Source organism: Pan troglodytes, chromosome 13 (genome assembly GCF_028858775.2).
Source record: "Pan troglodytes isolate AG18354 chromosome 13, NHGRI_mPanTro3-v2.0_pri, whole genome shotgun sequence".
NCBI classification, from domain to species: Eukaryota; Metazoa; Chordata; class Mammalia; order Primates; family Hominidae; genus Pan; species Pan troglodytes.
The window spans coordinates 139932676-139952765 of NC_072411.2; the positions used below are offsets into that span (position 1 = coordinate 139932676).

The 20090-nt window shown below is 43.1% G+C and overlaps 1 protein-coding gene across 45 annotated transcripts in view; it reads left to right on the forward strand.

Annotated features, from left to right (window-relative positions):
• Positions 1–20090, forward strand: part of LRRFIP1 (LRR binding FLII interacting protein 1) — a 156970-nt gene that overhangs the window by 133415 nt on the left and 3465 nt on the right. For 25 of the 45 annotated variants that reach the window (XM_016950790.4, XM_016950793.4, XM_016950792.4 and 22 more), the window contains 4 exons: positions 669–761; positions 1982–2074; positions 3319–3460; positions 5856–9163. In XM_016950790.4, the coding sequence (XP_016806279.1) occupies positions 669–761; positions 1982–2074; positions 3319–3460; positions 5856–7393 (1866 nt within the window). In that variant the 3' untranslated portion in view covers positions 7394–9163. Of the gene's footprint in view, positions 1–668; positions 762–1981; positions 2075–3318; positions 3461–5855; positions 9164–13182; positions 13233–15312; positions 15431–16095; positions 16176–17592; positions 17698–20090 lie in introns of those variants that run through there. The other 20 variants (XM_016950798.4, XM_063790930.1, XM_063790932.1 and 17 more) reach the window with 4 other exon arrangements.

The following is a 20090-nucleotide window of genomic DNA, read 5'->3' on the forward strand; positions in this document are numbered from 1 at the left end:
ATCCCTGCAAACTGTAAATATGATGCCTTACATGGTTAAAGGGCCCCTGCAGTTGTGATGAGAGACCTTGAGAGAAGGGATTATCCTGGATTATTTGATGGAACAAGCGTCCTTCTAAGAGGAAGGCAACTCAAAGGCAGAAGTAGAAGATGTGACACAGGAAGCTGAGGTTGGAGCGATGCGAGAGAGGGGCCATGAGCCAAGGAAAGCAGCTCAGTCTTAGAAGCTGAAAAAGGCAGGGAAACAGATTCTCCCTAGAGCCTTCCAGAAAGGCTTGATTTTAGCCCATAAGACTCATTTTGGACTTCTGACCTCTAGAATTGCAAGAGAATAAATTTGTGTTTTAAGCTGCTGAATTTATGACGATTCATTACAATGGCAATAAGAAACTAATACAGGGTTGGTTTTTAATTTTTTGACTTAATCGGTTCTTTAACTGCTGCCTTGAAGTTAGAATTTCACCCAAAGCAGGTTTTCTTCCTGCACTTCTTGAAGCTGGAAGTAGGACAAGGAAAAAAATCCTAGAATGCTGACGATGAATTCAGGGTTGATGAGGTGAAAGGGTGCTTGCGGCCTCACTCACTGTCCCAGCTCTCAGGTTATCTCTCGGGCTGGGGTTTTTCTTCCTCTTTAACCTTTATCTGCTTTCTGTCTGTTCCTTTCCTCAGGAAATCCGACAGCTACAGCAGAAACAGGCGAGTTCTATCAGGGAGATTTCTGATCTTCAGGAAACAATAGAGTGGAAAGACAAAAAGATAGGGGTAGGATTCCCAAGTCTTGAAAATCTACTCAAATGGGCAGCCCGCTTAGCAAATAGAGTTTTTTCTGAGTCTTTAGTTTGCAAAACCGCTTGTCTGGGTATGCATGCAACTCCCACGTGACACAAAGTCGTATTAATTTATTTAATTTTATTAAGTAGTGAATACACTAACTTATCCAAATTGATATGAACTTGGATTGTGACACGGACTCTCCATGGAGGGTCTTGTGAATGCGTAGCTGTGTGCTCTGCCTGCCCCGTGGGTGGGCCGGGCCGCTGGTTGTTGAAGCAGCTGGAGTGAGGAGGACACTCTGAGGAGGTCTGATGTGTGCAAGTCCAGACGTCTTGGGATTATCTGCCTGGCGGTGCTTTGAGAAAAAAAAATCTAAGCACCACCAGGCAGATATCCCCACCTTGAAATCTTCCCCAGGGAAGGTCTCCACATACCCTTCTCCCTCCACAAGAAGAAAAGAGGCAGTTCTACCCTTAGAATTGAAGGATAGGGGGAACAGAACCCCACAAAGTAACTGTCATGATTGGTAACAACAAATGGTTTCCCCAAAATAGTGATTCATACACATAGCTCTAATAAAGACGTCGAGATACCTGCACAAACCAGCGGCACGTTGACTCAACAAGCCACACTGTGTTTCCACTGTCATGCTCATCAGCACTTAGGAGTGTGTGTGTGTGTGTGTGTGTGTGTGTGTGTGTGTCTGTGTGTGTGTGTGTGTGTGTCTGCATGCACGCACACTTTAGGACCACTTCGTTTATCTGAGATGATGGATACCAAGAATCAGTGTATAAAAATAGTCTAAATGGCTACAACAGCTGTCCTGGGAGGTGCTTAAGCAATCCCTTTTCTTTACTGACCCCTCATTCAAGTGGAGACTTTGCTTAACTCTAACGCAGCTGTGAACACGCAGACAAAGCTAGAAAGTGATGCAAATATAGTAACCTCTGGGGCCCCGTGCTGTGTCCGTGTGCTTCAAGATGCGCATGTCTTTCATGGAGTATGAACAGTAACATTTCTTGGATTATATATACTAAGCGAAAAGCTTAATACTTGGATTTTGTGAGTATCTTTAGGCAGAGTCTCTTTAATGTCTAGAGTCCACTAGTGTTTTAGATGGTAGAAGCCTCCTTCTGGTTCCTGCTTCTGAAGTAACTTGCTCATCTGTGCAAATCTTCTTCTTTCTCTTGGCTCTGCTGCACACTCAGGCATTAGAGAGGCAGAAAGAGTTCTTTGATTCCGTAAGGAGTGAACGGGATGATCTTAGAGAAGAAGTAGTCATGCTGAAAGAGGAATTAAAGGTATGAAGCCAAAGTACAGTTTTATTTAAAAAAAAAGAAAAAAAAAATCCAGGTGACAACAGCAAATTTTGGGATGCTGTGAATATGTGTGTACATAATTCATTTTATGTCATTTAGTTCTGTTAATAATTCATATATTGGGTTAACTGACAGCGATGAGATGTAAAATAAATGTAGGTTCAGTGGGTGGTGCCCAAGGCCTTTTGATGTTAATAAACGTAGCCAATCTTGAATGCAAGAATTTTTTGATACATTAGCTAAATTTTTCTCATACTCACTAGTAAATTCTCCAGGATATTACTCAGACTTAGAGAATTAATTTGCCTCTTTATATTAAAACCCCCAATTTAAGGACTTCTCTAGAGGAACAGTGACTTGGGTAAGTGGTTTGGGCAAGGATCCCTCTAATTAGACTTTGAGACCTACTAGATTACAGGTGGAAGACGGTTCCCTGTCCTTGGTGGGCCACGCCAAGGCGTCTTCAGCTGCTGCTTGACACAGGTGAAGCGCCAGTGGCAGCACTCTGGGTGGGCGGGTTCCTGAACCGTCACCATCTGCTGCTTGGCCTCCAGGGTCAAAGCCAGAGCAGTGAGCCAGCCAGCTACAGGCTTAGAGCTAAGATTCGTAATTCTGCTCCTCGAAGAGGCGATCAGTTCAGGGGAGTTCCTCACACACAAGGGAGAGAGAGCCGCAGGCGGCAGGAGGGCATGGGTGAGTGATGTCTGTAGTTGGGAAGTGCTGCTGTTTTCAGTGAATTCTGTTTCTTTTGAATATACTGAACATTCTAGCCACCTCTGAATTCCTTCTGTAACATAAGTTTCATGTGTCTCTTTCAAAACATGTATATATTTCTTTCTTTATCTGGTTCCTTTTTTTAAAGAATGCAATCAGGGTTTTAAAATGAAAGGTCACTTGGCAGTGACGTGCTTACTGCTCCACTTGGGGGCAGCCCACAGGCCACTACCTGTAGTTAAAAAGGATGCCTGGTGGAAGTAGCTTGTCACCAGCAAATGAAAGCATGGATTGGAACATCTGAGAAAGAAGTAGCCTTTGGAGGACGATATCCCAGATTTGTGTGTGTTGACCGAATATTTACGAGTGCTGCACCCTAGCATTTCTCTTATCTCTGTGGAGTTACCCTGTACTTCAGGAAAAAATGGTTTTCTTTTTTATTATTGCATTAAAACAGAGTTTAACCTAATATCACTGAGTAAATATTACGATGAGCCTATTTTTGTTCCCAGAAACATGGAATAATCCTAAATTCAGAAATAGCTACCAATGGAGAGACTTCCGACACCCTCAATAATGTTGGATACCAAGGTCCTACCAAGATGACGAAAGAAGAGTTAAATGCCCTCAAGTCGACAGGGGATGGGACCCTAGGTAAGTATTTGCTTTCCTTCGGCTCCTCACACCTTTCCACTCAGCGTTGGTTCACCCTCCATGCACTGCTGGGGTTGGAGCCACCGTCACTGATGGGTTAACAGTCACCAGCATGCCATTTGTTTCATCACTTCATGGTAATTTCCTTGCCACCCGGTGTGGTCACCCACGTGTTGTCTGGCATGCATCTCTGTGTAGTGCACCATCAATGGCTCAAGTGAACCTTTTCTTTTGCTGCTCAAAGCTACCAAGCAAGACTGTGAAGGCAAAAGGAAAATAGTCTCAAAATTAAGTAACAACGTGGAGAGTACTATTTGGTTTTCCTCAGACACATATATATCTGTACCTATAGAGTGTGGCTTTTTAAACCGATTCTATGACAGAATTATCAAAAGATAGAATAGTTGAGGCCGTCAAGTCAGTTGGCCATATTTGCAAGCCAATGTCGACATCCTGGGCAGCATTCAGCGTTTTGAGGGTACGGGGTGCCTGTGGACAGCAGGTCCGTCTGTGTTGCCGTTTTCAAGCCACCACTCGAGGTGGGCAGGCAGCCGTGGTAGTGGGTGTGGCAGTGCTGAGAGTCTGAGTATGCCCACCTTTGTCAGAGGGGATCCTCCTTTGTATGCCACGTGTTTGCTTCTGAAAGAATATAAAACTGGGGAATCCAGTAGATCAGAGGAATATTTTATACCACTTTCAATGATCTGATTTGTCATACTTTGTCATAAGAGTTGGCTTTGGGAGAAACCTTCAGATTCTGGCGTGCAGCCTGAAGTTGCAGCGTGCAAGTGAGGCCTCATCTGTCACTGGTCACCCTCTGCGTTCCAGTGTTTTACAGAGAGGCTGGAATAAGGTCAGGGTCCATGACTTTTCATTTTAATTTAGAAGCTTTCATCTTATTTCTTTTTATTTATGGAAATGTAGACACCTCCAGGCCCCATCTTCTCAGGCCTCGCATTCCAGGGAGGTACCTCATTCATTATCTTTATGACTATTAAAGAAACACAGCTCTTTTCAATTGTGTAAAAAAAGTTGTGGCCAAGTGCAGTGGCTCACACTTCTAATCCCAGCGCTGCGGGTGGCCAAGGCTGGAGGAGCACTTAAGACCAGGAATTCCAGGCCAGCCCGGCAACCTAGCAAGATTCCGTCTCTAGATATGTATATAATATCTATATACCATTGTTGAAAAAAGATAAATTAATTAATTTCCATCATACCTTTATATGAGCTACCCGAACAGCTAGGAATCTGATTATGCTGCTCTTACTCAAATATACATTTTATAAATCTTTGATAACCATTGTGAAATGTTTTAAGAACCAGAAATGTCAGTTTTGAAAGTGGCCTTCAAATGACTTTTGATCACATATTCCTTCAGCAAAGAATTGTAGGATCCAATATGTATGTTTATTTTAAATCTATATATGTATACTATTTCATTAATATAAAATGTACGTTGTAAAATATATGCAAAGATATGCAAAGAAGTTTTAGAGTAAAACTCTAAATAGAATTCCTAATATTTCCCCCATTTTCCCTGGGATATGGGCACCCCACCATGGAGATCACTGGGCTATAAAATTGTCTAGCTTTGACTTTCAGTAACATAGTACCGTATCTAATCTGCTGGGGTTTTGTTTGGAGAACCCAAAAATTCCAAAACAGTTTGATGTTCTTTAGACGATGAATAATTTATCATTTAATTTAGTGGTCATCTTGATCTTGAACATTTGCCTCCTGCTGGTCCTCTCTCCCTAGTCCCTTAGGGAATGGAGCAGAGGTATCAGGGCATGGACACCGGGTGTTTTCTCAGGAAAACAATGGTTGAGTGGCAGAAGATAGATTTCTTTTCATATGAGCTATTTCAAAAGCATCTTCCTTGAGACTGACCTTGAGGCTGCATTTCTAAAAGTGCACTGAATATTCTTTTAAAAAATTACTTGAAAGCTGCTTTTAGGGCTGTGTGACATGCAGTGCGGTTTGGCAGCTGCAGAAGTACAAGTTGTCAAGTTGTTCATTGAGAAGTGAGAATGGGGAATTGAACCTTCAGTCTGTTCCTAAACCCATCATTGTGGATTGTTTGGCTGCCTGATCCAGAGTTCTTTCTATTTGTCGAAACTTAACGTCACCTTTAAAAATCTGTCCACACAAGATGGCACCAGCAGCCACTCTGGCCTTTGATGTGGTGGCAGTGGCCCTCACTGACCCAAAATTTACTAATGCAACTGCTGCTTTGCCGCACAGAACTGGCAAAGGCTTGTTTCTCATGACTCTTTGATGACTCTCTCTTTAGGAATAGGGGTGGGTGGGATTTAGAACATGTGTTTACATTCTAATGTAAATTATGTGGCCACCACATCATGGGGTCCCTTCAATTTTCTCAATGGTCTTTTAGGAAGAGCCAGTGAAGTGGAGGTGAAAAATGAAATCGTGGCGAATGTGGGGAAAAGAGAAATCTTGCACAATACTGAGAAAGAACAACACACAGAGGACACAGTGAAGGACTGTGTGGACATAGAGGTATTCCCTGCTGGTGAGAATACTGAGGACCAGAAATCCTCTGAAGACACTGCCCCATTCCTAGGAACCTTAGCAGGTGCTACCTATGAGGAACAGGTTCAAAGCCAAATTCTTGAGAGCAGTTCTCTACCTGAAAACACAGTACAGGTTGAGTCAAATGAGGTCATGGGTGCACCAGATGACAGGACCAGAACTCCCCTTGAGCCATCCAACTGTTGGAGTGACTTAGATGGTGGGAGCCACACAGAGAATGTGGGAGAGGCAGCAGTGACTCAGGTTGAAGAGCAGGCAGGCACAGTGGCCTCGTGTCCTTTAGGGCATAGTGATGACACAATTTATCAGGATGACAAATGTATGGTAGAGGTCCCCCAAGAGTTAGAGACAAGCACCGGGCATAGTTTAGAGAAAGAATTCACCAACCAGGAAGCAGCTGAGCCCAAGGAGGTTCCAGCGCACAGTACAGAAGTAGGTAGGGATCACAACGAAGAAGAGGGTGAAGAAACAGGATTAAGGGATGAGAAAGCAATCAAGACAGAAGTTCCTGGTTCTCCAGCAGGAACTGAGAGCAATGGTCAGGAAGCGACAGGTCCAAGTACAGTAGACACTCAAAATGAACCCTTAGATATGAAAGAGCCCGACGAAGAAAAGAATGACCAACAGGGAGAGGCATTGGACTCATCGCAGAAGAAGACAAAGAACAAGAAAAAGAAAAACAAGAAGAAAAAATCCCCAGTACCCGTAGAAACCCTTAAAGATGTTAAAAAAGAGTTAACGTATCAGAACACAGATTTAAGTGAAATTAAGGAAGAAGAGCAGGTAAAGTCTACTGACAGAAAGTCAGCAGTGGAAGCCCAAAACGAGGTGACTGAAAATCCAAAACAGAAAATTGCAGCAGAAAGCAGTGAAAATGTTGATTGTCCGGAGAATCCTAAAATTAAGTTGGATGGAAAACTTGACCAAGAAGGTGATGACGTACAAACAGCAGCTGAGGAGGTACTAGCTGATGGAGACACATTAGATTTTGAGGATGACACAGTTCAATCATCAGGCCCGAGGGCTGGTGGTGAAGAATTAGATGAAGGTGTTGCAAAAGATAATGCTAAAATAGATGGTGCCACTCAAAGCAGTCCTGCAGAACCAAAGAGTGAAGACGCAGATCGCTGCACCCTGCCCGAACATGAAAGTCCCTCACAGGACATTAGTGATGCCTGTGAAGCAGAAAGTACAGAGAGGTGTGAGATGTCAGAACATCCAAGTCAGACCGTCAGGAAATCTTTAGACAGCAATAGCCTAGAGAACGATGACTTGTCGGCACCAGGAGGAGAGCCAGGGGACTTCAATCCAGAAAGCAGAGAAGATACCAGAGGAGGGAATGAGAAGGGCAAAAGCAAAGAAGACTGTACCATGTCCTAAGCTGAGGCAGGCGGCAGGCGCGGTGCACAGGAAGTCTCAGTGTGAAGGGGTCTTTTCTCTCCACTGCCAATGTAAGTAGAATGTTCTAAATTCATAGAGAGGCACTGTGTGACAATTACCAGGTGCTCTACTGCTTTAAGTTATAGACTGTTACTTGTAGATTTCCATGTAATCATTGAGGTTATCACCCAGATTAGAAAGACATATTTGTTATCAGTGTACGTTCTAATTGAGAGCATTCCAGTAGTATCAAACAATAATGTCTACTGTTTATAGTCCACTTAATAAAAATAGAAGCATTTACTATTTGCCTTAGGCTGATAGGAATGTGGGTTTTCTTGACCAAATATATCAGCATCTAATTGAAATGACCAAATAGCATTCTTAGACTTCTGTATTATGAATATAATTGATATTTAAATTAATGTCTTGTTCACATATGTGTACTTTCATATTTGATTTTAAAATGTACATTATAACCTGTATGGTATTTTATTTAAAGGAGATAAACAGCCAAATAGCAAATAGGTCACTGAATGATAAGATTTGCACCTTAGAACAATAATCATTTTAAGGATAACAAGTAAATGTCTGAAAGCATGAGGGTCTTTATTTGCCTTTACCTCATATGAGTCTTTGATCTTGAACCGATGCTTTTGGATCTCATTGTTGATATACCTGAATTTACTTTGTAAGAGATTTTAACTTCACTTCATGCTGATGATGTATCAAATTCATTTTATAGAAAGATTTAAAGTTTTTTTCTGGAAGTGATATATGTCAAATTACATTTCCTACTGCAGTATTTGAGCAGGGACAGTCATTTTTTAAATGTTTTTGGCCGGGCGTGGTGGCTCATGCCTATAATCTCAGTACATTGGGAGGCCAAGGCAGGTGGATCACCTGAGGTCAGGAGTTCGAGGCCAGCCTGGCCAACATGGTGAAACCCTGTCTCTACTAAAAATACAAAAAATTGGCCGGCCGTGATGGTGGGCGCCTGTAATCCCAGCCACTCCAGAGGCTGAGGCAGGAGAATCACTTGAACCTGCGAGGCAGAGATTGCAGTGAGCCAAGATCAAGCCATTGTACTCCAGCCTGGACAACAAGAGCGAAACTCTGTCTAAAAAAAAAAAAAAAAAACACACACACACACACACAACAGAATGTTTTCATGCCTGTAAACCTAGCACATTGGGAAGCCAAGGTGGGAGGATTGCTTGAGGCCAGGAGTTCAAGGCTGCAGTGAGCTATGATTGCACACTGTACTCTAGCCTGGGAGACAGAGTGAGACACTGTCTCTAAAAAAAAAAAAGTTTTTGAACCTTAAAATACTTTGTTTGAATTTCTAATCATCATTCAAAAGAGCAGTAAAAAATGGTTACTTGTTCTTGTACAAGCTACTAATTAGACTATAGTAGGATATTTTAAAGAGCTGAATCACTTTTGGTATTTTGGTATAAATATTTTCATTTGTTATGCCCCAGTATATTCTTACTGGAAAATTCTTGTTTTGATCTGCCTGAAGAAAATATCTGTTTTCTATATTTAAAAAATTTTAAAAATAATTGTAAAGTTAGATTTAAAATTGTAAAATATAAAATCACAAAGAATGTACCTTATGAATGTTGTTGACATTTTATGAAATTATGTGGATTCATATTACTGTTACAAGATAGAATCGAATGCAAAAAGACCAAAACCTCAATAAAATTTGAGGAAAACGTAAGTGTTATTATGTAATTGAAATAAAAACATTTTATAATTGTACAAGCCTGTGGTTCCACTCTTTGGGCTGCTTGAAGTCTGAGTCTGACTACTGTTGTATGTAATACCACCTTTGAGTAATATCTGCTTGGGGGTTGCCGATTCCTATTGGGGTTCTGTGGAAGACCCACGCCTGATGCCCTCCCTCAGTAAGGAATGCACTTCCCTCCTGGCATCGAGCCTGGGGCTAGCATGGGCATTACTGGGAGAACTGAGACGATTGTCACGCACCATCCCCTGTGATCTGTGGTTCTGATGTGCAGCCTCAGTTGAAAACGGTCTTCATCTGTGGCTGTGCTTACATGCGCCAATACTTACAGTGTTTTGAAGAGTAGGATGAAAACGGCAAAACCCTTGACTGTTTCTGCTCAAGTGTCCTGAAGTAGAGGATGGTGGGGATGACAAATGCTTGCTAGGAAATAAGTCCAAGGGCTCTGTAGGACTTCACAGGGTTTTAGTTTATGTCTCTAACTTGAGCAAAGCTGCATTCCTATTGGAATGCATACTGGAAACAGCTCTCGCTCCTACCTTTAAAGGGCTCTTGGAAAGCAGTTTGACAACCAAGGTCACTAAATGGTGAGATCATCAAGCCATTTCAAGTTCTTTCTCATGTTATTCACCAGCACCCTGCAGGACGTTGGACACACGTCACATCCCTCAGCTCAGCCATCCAGTCGTCTCAGTGATTCACCACTCATTTGCTTAATTAATAGACAGGTGTGATCACTTTGTACATGGAAGGCACTGTGCCAGTGAGCAGGCAGTTGGACCCAGCCCTCCAGCAGGGAATGGACAGCTGAAAATCCATGAGCAAGAAAGAAGGAAAAAGAAAGAGTTCTGAGCAGCCAAACCATTTCTCGATGATTTCAGAGCCTTCATTCTGAGCATCAGTTATATGCTCTCCAGTGTAATGACTTTATAGCCAAGCACAGTAATTGATATTACTGTGAAGGCCCTTAACTTATCGAGAAATGGTTGAGGCCGGGCACATTGGCTCATGCCTATAATCCCAGCACTTGGGAGGCCGAGGCAGGCAGATCACTTAAGCCCAGGAGTTCAAGCCCAGCCTGGGCAACATGATGAAAGCCCATCTCTACAAAAAAAATATACAAACAATTAGCCAGGCATGGTGGCATGTGCAAGTAGTCCCATGTAGTCCCAGCTACTTAGGAGGCAGAAACACCTGAGCCTAGGAGGTCGAGGCTGCAGTGAATTGTGCTCACACCACTGCACTCCAGCCTGGGCGATGGAGTGAAACCCTGTCCCAAAAAAAAAAAAGAAAAAGAAAGTTGACTTAGCTATACATATAAGAAGGTATAGAAATATATAGGGCAATTTAGAAAGATTATAGTGTCAAAAGATTCAAACTCAGAAAAGAATCGAAAGGTTGCCTGCCAGCCATATCCCCAGACGAACCTAGAGCACTGGGGTTTCACTATCATACAGAATAGAGAAAAACATTGGTTACTGACACCTGAAATCAAAAAGCTTGGATATTTTTCAGTCCCAAACCAGAACATAGCTCCCGTATATAAATGTAAATCTTCCTTCAAAAGTATAATTAAGTATAATTATGGGTGTATGTCAAAAATATAGAGGAAGATGGATTTTTACTTATAGGTTGTTATACAAAGTTTGGACAGCAATCAAATTTTTAAACAGTTTTCAAGAATGTATGACCTTAAAAGAAATGTGTGACCTTGATCACTTTCCATATTTGTAATTAACAGGAGACCTAATGGCCTGAACACTTAAGTTTCCACTATCACTAGGACCCTGAATGCTAATTCTGGGGAGTTTAGATGGTTTGGGGTTCCTGTTTTCTATTCATAGACTCCCTTTCTGGGAGACCACCCCCCAACCCTGTACAGCATACCACCCGTGGCCACCAGCCAAGGGAACACAACAGTAAGATTTGTTCTAAACGTCTGGGCCCCTAAGGGAAAGGGAGGGGTGTTTGTGTGTGCATGTATTATGTTCAGAATACGTACTTGTTCAGTGTGATAGTTGTACATGGAGAAAACTTTGTCTTTCAAGAGGAAAATCCTTTTGTTCTCTTTGTCCCTATCCACTGCCTCTCTTAAATATTTTTCAACATGTGAATGGCTGGTGGCTGATACAGGGAAAAATTTCCCAGCTATACAGACACTATAAGTCTACCAGTGATGTGCCACTATTTATTCAACAGTATAGACTTGGTGGTTTTTAACGCTATGAAAACTAGTACTCTTTATTTTCTTCATGTCAAATTATTTTGCTTCATTTCTTTTTCCGTTTTCTTCGAACTCTTTCGTTCTTGTTTTCTTGTCCAAGTCTCCTTTAGAATTTCTCTTCCTGAAAAGTTTCTTCTCTATTTATAATGTTCTCACTATACAACTAAATGTCAGATTACCTATATCAATTTTGCTTGCACTCTTATTACATTTTAACACTTATTTTCTAGTGCTTATGTAGAATATTTGAAGTTTTCTAGAAGAAAACAATAACAATTGTACAATAGATACTTGAGCTTCAAGATCACATTCTGATGTATTCAGTGTTTCTTATGATGCCTGTAGTTTTTGTATGTAGGAGTATTAAAACATGTAAGAAAATGAAAAGTGATATTGGGCAAAAGAATCAGGTTTATAACTGCAAAAATGTTTTGTTTCAATGTTGGGTGGGTTATGGGGGGGAGCGAGTAAAACATCTGTCAGAAGTAATTTGACTGTAAATTAAAATAGAACTCAAAAGGATGATAAATTTAATTTATATTGTGCTTAACATCTGGTGTTTTACTGTGCCTTTCAAAACAACAACTTAGGATCTTTGGAAAACATAATTAGAGAAAAATGTAACTTGGATTAGCATGTGGCTAGATGATTTTTTAAATGAAAATGAAGATGCATTTTATATGAATTATTTTTTTTTCACATGGCTAATCAAGGTTAGTTTTTCATTCTATGAAGAATCTGGAGGTAGGCTGCATGACAGCAGTGCCCTAGTGAGCTAAGAGCTTTGAGTCAGGGTCTGACTCAGACGTGTGAGTTTAGATCTGGAGAAACAGTGGGTGCAGTGTTTAGGGGAGTGTTCCTGTGGCTGGGCCGCAAGGCCTGAAGAAACTTGCTTAGTGGTTCTGGGCCTCTGAGCCTCATCTATAGAAGGAGGCTATAATGAAGCCTACCCATAGGGCTTCTGGGGCTGAAACGAGCTAATGATGTCGAAGCTGCTAGAACTGTACCTGTGTCAGAGTGAGTGTGCAGCATACGTTATCATCACTGTCATCACTCCAGCATTCTGATTGTGCCTTTAAACTAGTGTGGGATTTTGCCCAAACCTCTAAACCCTCCCCTAGCCGTGGTTTCCCCCGCAGTCTGAAGACTCTAATACTTGACACTCCTTCAGAGAGATGTTTGGGGAATTTATAGACACTTAACATTTATGCATCCTTATATATCGGGGGCGGGAGGAATTACAGACACTTAAACCATTACTGCCTTCTTCCTCAAAAGAATAACAGCTTTGATAACTGGGTTAGCAGAGGTGTTAGTGGACTTAGGGTTGTAAACAGATACTCACGGCACTGACATCGATGAGTCTATGAGGGAAATTAGAAAGATAAATACATCTGGGATGTAAACTCGGAAAGGCGAGTCTGTTCAAAATGTTGGTGCTATTGAATTGTGATTCTCAGTGTTTGTACATTGCTAATAATGTTAAACCATGAAGCCTGTGAGATCTTGTGTTGCAGCGTGGTTTGGCCCTAGCGTTCTTGCATGCTAACCTAAGGTAGAAGATTAGCAGCCTGTTTGCATGCAGCCGGATGCTGCCCCTGACGTGAAGCATGTTCTGGGAGGTTGACCCAACCTCCTTTGGCTGTGGCCTCATTCACCCCGTCCTGTCTGTGGCCTCATTCACCGTGGTACGTGTATAACTACTTCCATCATTCATTTCACTAACCTGAACGATCATTCTTCAGTTTAGCAATGTGCTGAAAGGCACGGCACGCGGATTCACCTAAACCTGTGTGTTTGTGATTTCTTTAGATATTAGGTTGAAAAAGCTGGTTGATGAACGGGAATGCTTATTGGAACAGGTAACAATCTTTTTATTACTTTACCGGTTCATGAACAGGGCACCTGAAACCACCTGCCCATCCTTCCTTCTTGCTTACTCAGAAAACCCCTAAGTTAATCATGCCTGAAAGTCTTTATCAAGCCAACTGGTGTTCTTAAGATTGTTATCCAAATAGAACATCAAAGTTAATATTTTCATCCAAAGAGAACATCCTGAGTCGTATGAGGTTTAATAAGGATGTCTCAAAGACCCAAAGCCGTGGAATTGAATTTGGTACACTTTACTGAATTGCTGCTTAAAATAAATATAAATGTTGATTATTAATAATATTAATGATTAACTGTTGAGAGACAAGAGCATTACTGAGTCATTCCAAATAGCACTTCTCTTGTCCATATGGGTTGTTTGTCCATAAAAGTCAGTTTTGTACTCTTGGTGATCAGCACCCCTCTCTCACAGGTGTTTCTTTGTTACAGCTAAACAAAGTTGTTTTAACCATGTTTATCTTCATTGCTCTCTCCTACCTCAAGAAATAGCAGGCCAGGTGCAGTGGCTCACACCTGTAATCGTAGCACTTTGGGAGGCCGAGGCAGGCGGATCACTTGAGGTCAGGAGTTCAAGAGCAGTCTGCCAACATGGTGAAACCCCGTCTCTACTAAAAATACAAAAATTAGCCGGGTGTGATGGTGGGCGCCCGTAATCCCAGCTACTGGGGAGGCTGAGGCAGGAGAATCGCTTGAACCCGGGAAGCAGAGGTTGCAGTGAGCCGAGATCGCACCACTGCACTCCAACCTGGGTGACAGAGCAAGACTCCATCTCAAAAACAAAGAAACACTGAACAGTTATCCTATCTGATCTTTTTATATGCGGGATAGTGATTAAATCACTCTACAACCACTTTCCTCTAATTTCTCCTCATAAGCCTAATCAAATGTATTTGCCTTACTTCCTACCATTCTGTTGAAGATTCTCCGAAAATTGGAGAAAGCACTAAATATGGTAGGAAGATTCTCTTGAAGTTCCTGTGATCTTTTGAAACTGCATTCCTGAGTTCTATCCTTACTTCCTTAAAGCAGCGTGCACTTTTGGTTTGTTGTTAATCAGGGGTCTCCTGTGCTTGGTGTGTGGGGTAGGAAGGCAGGTGATCACCTGCAACAATTCTTCACAGATTGGAAGTTAAACATGAAAAGCCCCCGGAGACCCCACCAACTAGATGCCAGAAAGTTCTGCAGTCATTGACTGTTAACTGCAATTCCAACTATACGGTCAGCCCTCCATATCCATGGGTTCCATATCCGTGGATTCAACCAACATGGATTGAAATATTCCAAAGAAAAAAAAAAACCCATAAATTCCGCAAAGTTCCAAAAAGCATAGCTTGAATTTGCCCTGCACGGAGTCCTGCACTGAATCCACACAAATGAAGTGAGTTGTAGGCGTTGGGTATTAAAAGGAATCTAGAGGTGATTTAAAGTGTACAGGAGGATGCAGGTAGGTTTCTGCAAATACTGCACCATTTTATATCAGGGACTTGAGCATCCACAGATTTGGTGTCTGAGGGGTCCTGGAACCAATCCCCCCCCCCCCCCCCCAGATACCGAGGGACGACTGGACATGTTTCTGTCTTGCTTAGAGAGGGGAAAGCTAGCTAGAGACCAACTCCCTGAAAGCTGGCAAACCGCCTCTGAACACACCTGCAGCTTGCCTGGACGCTGAGAAAGCACTCGACTTTTGGGGGACTTCATTACAATATATTGGAGCCCAGAAGGTTCCAAGTGGCCCTTTCTGGTTTCTTAGTAAATAAAAAGTGAATAGCACGGTGACTTACTGAGTCTTAAACATTGCAGGTATTTCATGTACAGTCTCCTCCTGAGTCCTAGAAGACTTTCACTTTAGAAATGACTTTTCTCTCAGAGTTACAGTGTAATTCATTTTTCATTCATTGTACATTGAATTGTGTTTCTGAGAAGAGTACTGATGGACACAAAGTTCCTTCTGTCATTTGACATGCTGCTTCCTTTCTGATGGGCTCTAACTTCAGCTTTTCGGTCTCATTCAGAATAGAGAAATTAACAGATTTTACTGGTGGGTGTTTTCAGATTAAGAAACTCAAAGGGCAGCTGGAGGAGAGACAGAAGATTGGCAAACTAGACAATCTTCGATCTGAAGATGATGTCTTGGAAAACGGGACAGACATGCATGTAATGGACCTACAAAGTAAATGTCAATTCTTGTGTAGAAGTAAATGCTTTCACATGTGCTGTTTTAGTATACTTGTGCTGGCAGAGAAAACTGTCATGGCAAAGAATGCCCTCATTCCCTCACATCCCCACAAAAGCCCTTAAAAATAAAAGCACAAGGAGGGGTAGGTAGACAGAACAATGGTGTTTCTCTCTGAGCCTATGAAATAGAACAGGTGCCCAAAAACGTGCACCAAGATACCACCACATGTTGTGCCGATGGAAACCACATTTACTTTGCTGGATACAGCAATCTTTCGATCTGTTGATTGTATGAAAAAAAAAATGAAAGGCTTTTTTCATGCTAATAAACTAGAAACAGTCTTAAGGGAGATAAAATTATGCCCAGTCTCTCTCCCCCCTTTTCCCTACCCCCTACCATCTCTTTGTCTTCTTCATTCATAGGCACTCTCTTGCCTGAGGTCTCCTGCCCCAAGCACAGGGGCGGAAGGCACTTTCCCTGGGTTCATGGGGAGAGAGTGCCTTCTCCTACTCTCAGCTCTGGGAGGTTGTGGAGGCAGGGCCAGAACTAACAGATCTGTGAGATGATTACAAAGTAAGGGCTTGGTTCCCAGTAACTATTGTTTTAATATTTGAAAAGCCCAAGAGCTTAACAGATTTTCCTTCTCTTTCAACCTTTAGGGGATGCCAACAGACAGATCAGCGACCTCAAATTTAAACTTGCAAAATCTGAGCAAGAGATAACTGCATTAGAACAAAATGTACGTGTAAGCAACAACGGGCAGAACTGATGATTGACTGGAGTTTTACTTGCTAGAAATAGCCCTGAAAGGCTGAGGACCAAAAAAAGCCGAGATTTTTAGAACCAAGAAATGTCCTAAGAGGGATAAGTTAAGACAGCAAGTCTTTCCATCCGTTTCTTACAGAGAACAAGCAGGAAGGAAAGAATTCTTAGAATTTAAGGTGTTATAGTAGATACTAATCCTTTATCAACAACAGTTAGTTGTAGAAAATAGCTAATGTGGCTTGGGAGTGTTTTAAAATTTTGTTCTTTAAAATTAATTTAGTTAATTGGCCGAGCGCAGTGGCTCACACCTGTAATCCCAGCACTTTGGGAGGCTGAGATGGGTGGATCACTGAAGGTCGAGAGTTCGAGACCAGTCTGGCCAACATAGTGAAACCCCGTCTCTACTAAAAATACAAAAATTAGCCGGGCATGGTGGCAGGCGCCTGTAATCTCAGCTACTCAGGAGGCTGAAGCAGGAGAATCGCTTGAACCAGGGTGGCAGAGGTTGCAGTGAGCCGAGATCACGCCACTGCACTCCAGCCTGGGCAACAGCAAGACTCTGTCTCAAAAATAAAATAAAATAAATAAATAAATAATGTAGCTAATTAAAAAAACACATCATACTGGGACGTCCCTCTTGCCTGGGCTTTTAGCCTTTCTCTTGCAGCGAGGCCAGCCCTCCCTGGTGTCTAGACATGGGGCACTCCTGCCTCTAGCACCCTGGGCCCTGGGGCAATTTGTGTTCTAGCCAGAAAGAGAGAAAAAAAAACAGGTACTGTTTCCCCCTCCATTGTGGGTGTACTTGGCTGGAACTTTTTGGAATGTTTATAGAAACAAAAATGAGAACAGCACAGGTAGAGACGATGTGTGCTTTTGATTGCGGCAGAGTGAAGGTGTCCAGCAGGCCTTCGCTGCTGCCGTCTTTCATCTCAGAACCTTGGCTGGGGAATGGCATGCCGAAGCCGCCTCCTTTCACTCCTCGCCCTGTCCTTTCCTCCTCCCACCTCCACCACCCCAGGAGAGATTAGACTGGAGCTGAGGTCCTGGCTGAACACGTCCCTTACCAGCACCATTCTGCCTGTTCCAACAGAACAGCCCCACGCAGCGGGAGAAGAAGCAGGCAGCAAGGTGCCAGCACTGCGGAAACCATCCTGGTGGACGGGGTCAGAGGAAATGGGTCCCCATCATGTCAGCACAGGGTCGCCCAGAAATAGTAACCAAGAATAGCTTGCTTGGCTCAAACCCACACCATAGTCCAAAATGTTATAAGTATTTACATGGTGTATTCTCCCATTTTATTAAATCACACTCTTTGATCTCAAAGTAAAGAAACTGAAGAAAGAAAACAGGCTTATCAATTTATACATATGGTTTTTTTTTCTACCTTTTAGGTAATAAGGTTAGAGAGTCAAGTATCACGTTACAAATCAGCAGCTGAAAATGCAGAAAAAATAGAAGATGAACTTAAGGCAGAAAAACGGAAACTCCAAAGAGAGGTAAATTTCCTAGGCAATTTCTAGGAAGAGAATGGCTGCCAGTATTTCTCTAGTGGGGACAGTACAGAGAGGATTTACTACTGTGACATCTGCCCCTGGGCCGGTCATTGTCAGATCATCCCACACCACTCTGCAGTGCCGGTGTCTTAATAAAGGAAGGCATGGCGCAGCCAGTTAGGGCTTAGGGCCGGACCCTTGCTGGCATCAACTAGTTCATCTGTCAGTTTTGAGCATCTCCTATAGGTCTTGTCCATAAATGTCAAGGGAATGAGATAAAGGAGTAGCCAGGCCTCTTATGCTCTGAATATTTTTTGTGTCATGCAGAATGAGCCCAGGTAGAGGACCAGGAGCCCATGGGCCTGCTGTGGCCAAGAGCTGGGTGTGGCACCAGGGCCAGGCCACAGCTGTCTCAGGTCACCCTATGGAAAGCGCCCTTAAGAAGCCGAGCTGCTGTTACTCCACCTGCTGGTCACACTCCCAAATTACCATGCTTGCCAATTAAAACACATACTTTACCTTACTGAAGACACTTGGCAAAGTTGTTTGTTCAACAAATATTTACAGCACCCGTTGCATGCCGGGCACGGGTTCAGGTGCTGGAGATGCAGCTGTGACCTTACAGACAGGAGTCTCCGCCTCCATAGAGCCTGTGATCTGGAAGAGGGAGGTCCATAAAAGTGACCACAGTCAGGAGAGGGGCTGGGGTGCGGAATGGCCCAGGCCAGGGCAGTTCTAGGTAGGTGGCCAAGGAAGACTTTCCTTCTTGTGGCACATAAGGACAGGCCTGAACAGCCCAGGAGTGAGCCAGGCAGAACTGGGAGAAAGCCTTCCGTGCAAAGGATCAGCACATGCAGGGGAGCTGGGGGCAAGGCACTGCCTTTGTCAAGGAACAGTCAGCGGTGAAGGCCAAGTGAGCAGGGGGTGAGGGGGTGGAGGGAGCAGTGGGAGCACCCCAGCCCGTGAGGCAGGGCCCTGGAGGCCATGGACAGGACTTGGGATCCTCCTGTGCATAAAGTGGGAGCTACTGCAGGGTTTTGAGCAAAGGAGTGGCTTATGTTGATTTATGTTTCAATAGGATCACTCGGGCCGGGCGCGGTGGCTCACGCCTGTAATCCCAGCACTTTGGGAGGCCAAGGTGAGCAAATCGCTTGAGCTCAGGAGTTCCAGACCAGCGTGGGCAACAGAGTGAAAACCTGTCTTTACATAAAGTGCAAAAAAACTAATTAGCCGGGTGCGGTGGCCCGTGCCTGTAGTCTCAGCTACTGGGGAGGCTGAGGCAGGAGGATTGCTTGAGCCTGGGAGGTGAAAGCTGCTTTGACCCATGAGTGTGCCACTGCACTCCAGCGTGGGGCGACAGAGTGAGACCCGTTTTCATAAAAAAAAAGGAAAGAATCACTCATTTTATATTTAAACTGTAGGAAAGGGACTGTGGAGGAGAAACCAAAGATGCCATTTCTCTCCTCTTTATTTTATTTATTTATTTTATTTTATTTTATTTTATTTTATTTTATTTTTTTGAGACGGAGTCTGACTCTTGCCCAGGCTGGAGTGCAATGGCGCCATCTCGGCTCACTGCAACCTCCACCTCCCAGGTTCAAGCCTCCCACCTCAGCCTCTCGAGTAGCTGGGATTACAGGCACCCACCATCATGCCTAGCTAATTTTTGTGTTTTTGTAGAGATGGGGTTTCTCCATGTTGGCCAGGCTGGTCTTGAACTCCTGACCTCAGGTGATTCTCCTGCCTTGGCCTCCCAAAGTGCTGGGATTACAGGCATGAGCCACCATGCCTGGCCCATTTAACCTTCTAGCCTACTTTTGCTATGGTCAGAGAACATGGTCCCTGTTATACCTGGTCTTTGAAATTTCTCAATACTTGCTTAATGGCCTGATACATGATTCACTTTTGTAAATGTCTCAAATGTGCTTAAGAAGAATGTGTAGTCTCTGATTTATGGATGCAAAATTCTGTATACTTCCACTGATCAAACTTGTGAAGTGTGCATTCAGATCTGATTTCTTTTGTCTGCTTAAATTCTCAGTAGCTGATAGAGATTTGTCAAGCTCTTCCAAAAGATGATGGTGGATTTATCTCATTCTCCCTATTTCTCCTATATATGTTGAGGCTATTGATACTAGATGTTTAAAATTCTGATATCTTCTTGATGAGTTAAACCTTTTATCACTTTGTAGTGAACCTTTTGGTCCCTGCTGCTGTTGACCTTGTCGGGTATTCACGTGGCCGCATCAGCTTTCTTTTGGTTAGTGTTTGTCCACTTCTGATTTTTCCATCCCTTGGCTTCCAGTCTTCCGTGTGTTGTTATGCGTTAGATGATCTCCTTCAGATGCATATAGCTAGGTGGCTGGCGGTGGCTCTTGGTTGAATCTGAAATCTGC